Source organism: Zootermopsis nevadensis, unplaced genomic scaffold (genome assembly GCF_977971745.1).
Source record: "Zootermopsis nevadensis isolate Lab colony 2312 unplaced genomic scaffold, Znev_1.0 Znev_ptg000008l, whole genome shotgun sequence".
Classification (NCBI taxonomy): domain Eukaryota; kingdom Metazoa; phylum Arthropoda; class Insecta; order Blattodea; family Termopsidae; genus Zootermopsis; species Zootermopsis nevadensis.
Window position 1 is genome coordinate 8,487,659 of NW_028259140.1, and position 8,357 is coordinate 8,496,015.

An 8,357-nucleotide genomic window follows, 5' to 3' on the forward strand; every position below is an offset into this window, starting at 1 on the left:
TACTATGTAGCACATAATTCACTGATAAATCACTCTCTTACTCATTCTACATTCAAAATCTGTGCTTATGGCAAACAATGTGGCATTTCTTGTTTATTGAAGCAAATACATTCTGTATGGATTCAGGACAGTTTGTCCAAAACATAACAACCCGAAGGACATAGATTATTAGCACTTTAATTTAAAAATCACTTTATTTGTGCGGAACAATCTATATCAGCACAATATTTGACTGATTTCTCGATTTTCTTTTGTTATAAACTTATAACTTAGTTTTTTATAATTAAGATATCGAGTGTTTGTTTCGCCTTTTCATCCTTGTGTTGCAAGGGGCTGTGTGCAGATGCTATGGTAGTAAGCGTAGGTGATGTCTGTGGTGGAATATGATACACGGAAGGTCATCCGTGATGTATAAAAATCTTTTCATTTGTTTATATTTTATTCTTTATTGTATATGTAAGACAACTGCGGCGGAGTTAACGTATCCCCCACATGGGCCTTTAGTAAAGTGTTCGTTTTTGTAAGTATATTGAATTGGGCTGTCCGCAATTTCTTTTCCTTTGTAGGTTAAGTTTGTGAGTTCCGTTCTTAGATGTATAATAAACACACATTTGACGATGACAATTCATTTCGTGAAATATGTAGCGTCGATTAATACTGGTGTGGAGTATTACGGGTTATGGATAGTGAATCAAGCGGGTAAGAATATTTTATCCTCTTCTGTCACTGCACAGCCTGTTTTATTATAAATTCGATAAGTAACTTGTATGAAGGAACTAGACTAGACAGTGTTTTGTCGCACAGAACTCATAATTTTAATTTCGATTGTATTGAAAATCGAGACTTCATTTTGCATTGAACACACTGGTGCCCCCCCCCCCCATTTACCATTTAGAAGATGGGGAAATGTAGAAACATTCCAAAAATTAAATGCCCAACGGTTCATACGCATTTCACTCTTGCAGGGTTATCAATTGTGGTCTTCTGGGTTGTAATGTAATGACAAAGGAGAGGGAAACTACATATAATTTGGGATTTCTGACACAAACTGCAAGCAGGACCACCACATGTCAAGCACAAAAGTGGCTTCACTCTGTGGTTGCTGTTTAAAATCAATACCTTTTCCACAACTGTTACTGAAGCCATGAGATTAATATTCTTAGCTTGGTTATTATTATTGTTGGTGTTATCAGCAAGTCCACGTAACTACCAATGTCTTCTTTATTTCACAGACCATTGGAATTCATTGATTGTGACCCTCTAATAGATCATAAGGGTAATAAAACTGCAAAGGAAGAAGATGGTGGTTATGGCTGTGTTAAGGTAAAATAGCTCATACTGTTTCAGTCTTTACTGTCAAACAGAAACAGGTGACATTGGAATCAGCTTCTGTGAAGATAATTATTCCTTTCTCCCCATGTTTCCATTGTACTTATTTTCCCAAATTTCTGTGTGTCTAACATTACATTAGCCACATTGCTGTTAAATCAATAATATTATTGAATTCAGGCAATGTAATGAATTAAAATGGCAAACAACCTAAAACAACTGGAAAAATTTAACAATTGGAAAGTAAAATCTGTAATACTGAATATAGTACTAAATTTTATGACATGTTCATAAAGCAAAACTGAGGAATGATACATGAATGTGTGTGCAATAGTAACAAATGCAACAGTGTAAATAATGATTCCATTGCAAGATCACTCTTGAAATTTGGAGAAAGAAATTGTAATTTTTGTTTATAAAATTATTGTACTTGTGTGTGGTACTACATTTCACAAGATTTATATTCAGATTTTTGAGATAACATTAAAATTTCACTGTGCAAAATAACTCTGAATATGATGTTTATATATGAGTACTTTTTCTCACCCTAGTTTGGTGGATATAGATATGAAGATGTTGAAAAAGGAAAGAGAAACTGCACAGTACTACAAGACATAGAATGTGAAGGTGAAAGAACTTTTGGACGGGATGGCTTTCCCTGTATCAAGTAAGTGTTTTTATATTGTTGGGTAACTTTTATACAAAGCAAAATAAAATAAAAGTTTCTGTGGAGTTGGATCCCTTCATTTGTCAACATATGATGTACTTGCAGCAGTACTACTGATGAGTCAATTCTTTAATTACATTTGTAAGGACTTATGAGGTTACCTCAAGACTTTGTGATCAGTTCTGAAACATTACTTTACATATTTTTCCAAACATGTTTTTGATACTGTTGTTACATTGTGTCGAATGCCTTCAAGTATTTAGAGATGAGACTCCCTGAGGAAGCCTTGGTTTTGTGAACATAAGTCATGCGGGGCGAATCAAGTCTGTAGAATGTGCTAAAACTGTGTTTGCTTTTGGCCAACTGTTGCCTTTCTGAAAGTTCACTTGGAAGACATGTTATGATGCAGAATTCACTTTTCCAGCCAGAGATTAGGTCTCTTTGGTATATTGCAGAACTTTGGGAGAGAATGTTAGTTTGTTTTGGAGGAAAATCTTCAAAATTGATAATTATATCGATACTAATTAAAACTGAACACCATGTTTTTGATGTTGGATTCTTACATTGTTTTCTTTCTCCCAGTTTCAGCAATTTTGGCATTTTGTTTCTCTATCACATTGGAAGATCATGTCACTTTTTTCTTCTTGCTGCTGAGATGTTTCACTGCGAGTTTGGCTAATTTTCAGATCTGTTAGTTCTACAATCATCTGTACATCAGATTACAGTAATTTCTCATTTCATATGTTGAGCAGTGCTAAGGGCTAACAGGACCTCCAAATATCATACCTTTGTTGAATATGTGTATCTAATCGCTGATAATTACTGTTACAGGTATAGTGGTCACTACTTTGCTAACACCCTCATCTACAGTATTTTATTAGGTTTCTTAGGTATGGACAGATTTTGTTTGGGGCAAACAGGAACAGCTGTTGGAAAACTATTCACTTTAGGTGGTGTTGGAATTTGGTGGATTGTTGATATAATATTGTTAGTGACAAATGGATTACAACCAGAAGATGGAAGCAACTGGAATCCATATGTATAAGTGACTTTGGATTTTATACTATATGCAGAACATTTTACATTACTGATGTGAAATATTATGAAACCAGTGTGGCCCAGGGTTCATAATCAACATCTCATCTACTGATTACAAGGACTGAGGTTATGTGATTATAATAAAACACTATTTGATGCTTAACACCTTTACACAAAAATATATTTCACCCTGCGGTTCACCATCCAAAATACATTATTTTACTTCAGTGCTGTCCAAAATATCAATTGTGCAATCAATATAAATTATCTCTCTTCCTCAACCATCCAACATCATTTTAACAGTAATAAACATTGCATCCATCCCACAGGCCTTCACAACCAGAACATTTCTAGGCTGAGATCTCTAATGGTGTTGAACGATGCCCAATATTCTAGTTACAAGACAAACATCACAGGGAATAAATCTGGCATATTACAGGAACTAGCACTTAATGTCTCACATAAAGTCAATTGAAATATATATTATTCTCCTTAACAAAATGGTATAAAAATGGAAAATTCATTTGAAATATCATTCAAAACAAAGGCAAAAATAAAATGCAAGTAACTGATATATAATGGATTACATACAGATAACACTGAAAACATGACTCAACTTAACTTACATTCTTACATAGGAAATGTCATGGAATGTACATAATGGAGGTTTCACACTATGCTGTTCTAATAGTTATTGGACATCATGGTTATTAATGCATCATACATACATACATACATACATAAGAACAGTGACATTTTATTTTGGAGTATTTTCAGACTTACTAATAGCTAAACATATTCAATTTAATAACTGCATAGTAAATAATTTCCCCAAGCACCAATTAAAAAACACAAAGCATTTATGAACAAATTATATATACATATAATATATATAGAAATTCCTTCATATTCTTGGACCCTACATAGTAGATTCAGCACCAGAAACTTTTATAAATGGAAGCATTTGTTTCCATTTAGACCAATAATAGTTCCGTGGTGTAATTCTTTGTCACTAGATGCACAAGGCTGCCATTTGGGGGACGTTCTTCTCCTCTGCTCCACCGAAGAAATAATCTGGAATTATTGCTTAAGCTTTAGTAGGCATATTATGTTATTAAGTTACAATGCAACCACAAGGATCAACAAGATTAGGAAAAATGCTCAGTGACAGGGACGTGTAAAATCTGATAATGGATGAACTACATAACCTTCAAGTCCTTCTCCTGACTTCTAATTATGTATATCACAATATGACATTACATTTTTTAATCAGTAATGTGGCTAGGGTAATATTATTTGTTGAAGTGGTTATCATGGTGATATGTGACAATATAGTTTTAGGGGTACAGATTTGTAAAAAATCGCTACTTACATTCTTGAAATATGGCAAAATGTTAAAATAAATTATTAGTTATAGGTGAATAGCTTCCCAGTCTACCCCTTACTGTACTTTGTCAGAATTCAAATTGTACAGTGCTAAGTAACTTCTAAAGTAAAAAACAAGCTTTTATATGTTGCAGCAGCCTTTGTTTTTACTAATTTCTTGCTGCTGCTCTGTACTTACTCTGCTACAAATTCAAGTGGTGTCCAGGTTGAGAAGTCTGCATTTGGCATCCATTTGCGATTCATTGGCGTGTCGAGGGTCACTGGAAGGATAGCAACTGACAGAGAGTTTGGTGGAAGTCCACTATTATCTGCAGCTAAGGACTTTGTGAGCTGGTGAACAGCTGCCTTTGCCATTCCATATCCAATCATACCTGCAGTTGGTAAAAAGAAGCAGTGAAATATGTAATTGACCACCGTTTGTACTTCAGCCACTTCCAAACATGACAGTTTTACACAAGCACTATGTAAGTGTATCAGTTTATATAATATATATGTACATTTTACAGTATGAGCACAAAACTGAAATTTGGGCATGGAAGACAGCTGACAACATTAAAAAAAGCAGGCTGAAATATAATGTACTTGTGTATAATTGAAATCAGTAACTCTGGTCTGACTTCATCTAACATACATTTTTATACCATTTCTACTACACACAAGTGATTAAACATTTGAAGATAACTGTACTAGTTTGTTGCACTGTGTAGTCTGGTAGAAGTTTACTGATGCTTCAGAGATGAAGCATCAGTAAACTTATACCAGACTATATAGAACAGCCCAGAAGACCGCTATCTTCATACTCGCTACTGTGAGAACCTGACATGTTCCTTGCTTTCAGGCACAGTTTCCAGTCTTTTTTTGATTGTAAAGAAGTAATTTATATAGTAATTCTGCTGTAATCTTTGGGCCACCCTGTTGTTATACATAAAAAAACTGTTAGTTGTAACATGCCACTCCCCTTCTGCTCCCTGTAACCTATCAGGCAGATTATAGCACGTATAAAAACTGGAATATTAGGTTCCTAGTTACTTGAAGTAAGGCTTGTTCACTCTTTGTGTAAAGTACTATCTTGTGTTTCCTAATGCTTGATATGATGTTTTAGATTATTAATTGGTAGTCAGGAAGAAGGGTTTTAAATGCATACAAACTGATTAATTTAAGCCCTTATTACTGAGCATCAAAGATTTAAAAACTTAAAACATATTTTACACATGCATAAAAAATTAATTTTAGGTGAAAAATGAGGACACATGACTTCTGGTTAAGAAAATGGTTAAATGCCATAAACATGGGGGGAAGCTGCATGTTCCAAACATTTTTACAACACTATATATCAATGATTAACAAAGAAACTTCAAACTGTGTAAAATGTACATTTTGTATTAGCTGGGTATGAAAAGCCTCATTATACCAGGAGTTGGTCCAAGTGCTGGTTTGGCACCTGGCAGGGACACCAACCCACCGTCCTTCAGAAACTGTGCTGCAATTGAAGCTGCAATGGTAGAACTCCAAACGCTCTGGCGCCACATCAAATCAGCATTCTTTACCAGCTCTGAAATGTTTTTGGCAAGCTCTGATTAATAATTAATTCGAATCAAACTACATAAGTTTATTTAAGCAGTCAAATAAATATTGAGGAATTACCTTTTGATGCAGCATTTCCACCAGCCCATCCTCCAGCAACACAAATAACGGCATCAATTTTTTCTCCATGCAATAAAGCTCCAACCTGCGTCACTACATTTACTTCCTAAAATAAACATATTTGCTGCTGTCATATGTTAACATGATACAAGGGCTCAAACATGATGAAATAAAGGTGAAAGTATGGGTACAGATGTCAAATGGCTAATAAATAAGGAATTATGGGACCAACATGGCATGATCATCCTACTAATTTCTTGAAAACACTTGTCATTTCAGGGTTATGAGAGAGACAAACAAATGGATATAAAAGTTCCATAAATCCTTTTCCTACCCAGAAAATGTAAGACTGAACATGTTGATTATATGAAAAACAATAAAATATGACATGAAATTTCACTCGAGTTTTTCAGAGGTGAAAGGCTATATGAGTCACAGTACAAATTACAACATGAAAGTAAACAAAAAAGAAAATAATAAGAGAATGCCAATAAATTGAAAGCATTTAATATTTTTATGTAGGATATTACAATTTAAAACAACAATGTTGTAAGGTAAAACATGTCAGAAGGATAAAGATAACTCAGCATTTACTAAAGTATAAGGAGGTTCCTAAATACCTGTTCAACCCAGTTCTCATCATGCTTGACAAGTATGTTTGCATCTGCTTGATCATTTGCTTTAAGATCAATTGAAGCCACCCACTGAAACAGGGATAAATGAAAATTCTATTGCACTTTACATTATCAACATATACATACATCTGTGTATAACAGAAACTGTGCGCATGTGTTTTACATGAAAAATAATGCAGTTACTGTACACAACAACCGATGTTGATATTTTACAGACTGGAACATTTCTCCCTTTTGCAGACATTTTGCTAATTTTCAATACTGTAGATATTATGAAAAGTAATAAATATGGGGTACAAAGCAACTAAAAAAAACGTACTTACAAGTCCATACAGTGTTATAAAGCAAACTATGGTTTAAGATCTACCAAATTCACAACTTGCAAGAAATTTACTATTACAGCATATTTTAGAGATATTGGTATTTCCCATGCATGTCTGACTAATGGAAAGCACAAAGACCACTGCAGATAATGTGATCTGTCCCCAAATATTCTTTGCAAATTATATAAACTTTATGGTTAAAAATAATTTTATCATAAAAGAGGTCAATTTTGGACAGTACAATCATTCTCACACATATACATATATTCAGAAAAATATAAACTTTGTTAATTCCTCTGTAGAAACAAAATTATCAACAGACCACCCAAAGACAATACAAATAACACACACACACCTCACAATTTAAAACAGAGATCTCCTTTCCCTGGAATAAATACGTGAACCACCAAGTTTGGTTGTTTTGTAAACAGTATGTCTTACCAACATGGAGAACTTACCATTCAATATTATAGTATGGAAGTAATTTAAAATAAAGTACATTTAATAGTGATTTCCAAATTATAGAGAAAAACTTGTTTAAATTAAAACTACGATAAAAAAACAAAGCTACTGTGGACCCTTCACATATATAATCACTATCTAACTGCATAGCTGTAAAAACTGGTATTAGGATACATCCTCGTTTGAGTCTGATGAAAGGAATCTTGAGTCTAAAATGTATTACAGGCTACGATTATACTGTTTAACATTATTTACACTTAATCTTAAAATTCACTGGCTACATTTATACAAAAAGTAGCCATAATCAGCCCAATATTTACATCATGGAACAAAATGTCATTCTCATTGCGCTGTTTCCTACAAGGTCATTTATATTGTTAACTGTATCAATACTACGAACATTTCATTTATCGACCATTTTTGGCGAAATTAGTCAATTCCGCTACTCTGCTTTAGCATCTCCCCTTGTCACCTTCCTCGCACACCCAGTCAGGGGTGAAATAATCAAAACCCACTCTAACTAAATTGTCAGAAACACAATATATAAGTTTTTTTCCTTGTAGACTCTGTACTGGATGTGATCCATTTTTTACCACTGCCAAAATAACTGAAGGACAGTTTATAATCCTGCCGACTTTCACCACTCAGTAGGCTTCGTAGTATCCTACTGTATATATGTAATTATGCTGTTATAGTGCCTATTTTACAAAGAAAAATGTAATTATATCATAAATACCCAATTTTGTGCCTTAAAGTGTGCCACACATGCAGCACCCAACGCTCCTCGTCCTCCGTAAATGAATACGCGACCCAAGACACCGGCCATGTTTATTTGCTGTAAGCGAGGAATGACGGGAAAGCAGAAATTGTGAC

The 8,357-nt window shown here is 34.1% G+C and overlaps 2 protein-coding genes across 3 annotated transcripts; one reads left to right on the top strand and one right to left on the bottom strand.

Annotated features, from left to right (window-relative positions):
- The first annotated feature begins 225 nt into the window (after window positions 1–225).
- Window positions 226–3,197, top strand: amrt (TM2 domain-containing protein 2 amaretto). 2 transcript variants are annotated; one of them, XM_022083455.2, is made up of 4 exons: window positions 226–520; window positions 1,233–1,323; window positions 1,881–1,996; window positions 2,828–3,197. In XM_022083455.2, the coding sequence occupies exons 1-4, from the start codon at window positions 384–386 to the stop codon at window positions 3,039–3,041; spliced, it is 558 nt and encodes a 185-aa protein (XP_021939147.2). In that variant the 5' UTR covers window positions 226–383; the 3' UTR covers window positions 3,042–3,197. The 2 variants fall into 2 exon arrangements, with proteins under 2 accessions (XP_021939147.2, XP_021939148.2); XM_022083456.2 differs by lacking the exon at window positions 226–520 and adding an exon at window positions 561–699.
- On the bottom strand, window positions 3,186–8,340 carry Dhpr (dihydropteridine reductase). Its single transcript, XM_022083454.2, has 6 exons — window positions 8,221–8,340; window positions 6,685–6,768; window positions 6,065–6,170; window positions 5,832–5,972; window positions 4,599–4,791; window positions 3,186–4,108 (listed from the first exon to the last, which is right to left on the bottom strand). The coding sequence occupies exons 1-6, from the start codon at window positions 8,308–8,310 to the stop codon at window positions 4,009–4,011; spliced, it is 714 nt and encodes a 237-aa protein (XP_021939146.1). The 5' UTR covers window positions 8,311–8,340; the 3' UTR covers window positions 3,186–4,008.
- Window positions 8,341–8,357: the final 17 nt, after the last annotated feature.

Bases quoted from the DNA above. Each gene is read 5' to 3' on its own strand.
- amrt (XM_022083455.2), top strand. From the start codon at position 384: ATGATACACGGAAGGTCATCCGTGATGTATAAAAATCTTTTCATTTGT. The intron at 521-1,232 runs GTAAGTATATTG...TTTATTTCACAG, and splicing joins TTAGTAAAGTGTTCGTTTTT to ACCATTGGAATTCATTGATT. The intron at 1,997-2,827 runs GTAAGTGTTTTT...TTACTGTTACAG, and splicing joins GATGGCTTTCCCTGTATCAA to GTATAGTGGTCACTACTTTG.
- Dhpr (XM_022083454.2), bottom strand. From the start codon at position 8,310: ATGGCCGGTGTCTTGGGTCGCGTATTCATTTACGGAGGACGAGGAGCG. The intron at 6,769-8,220 runs GTATTTATGATA...TCCCTGTTTCAG, and splicing joins ACTTTAAGGCACAAAATTGG to TGGGTGGCTTCAATTGATCT. The intron at 4,109-4,598 runs GTAAGTACAGAG...CAATAATTCCAG, and splicing joins CCACTTGAATTTGTAGCAGA to ATTATTTCTTCGGTGGAGCA.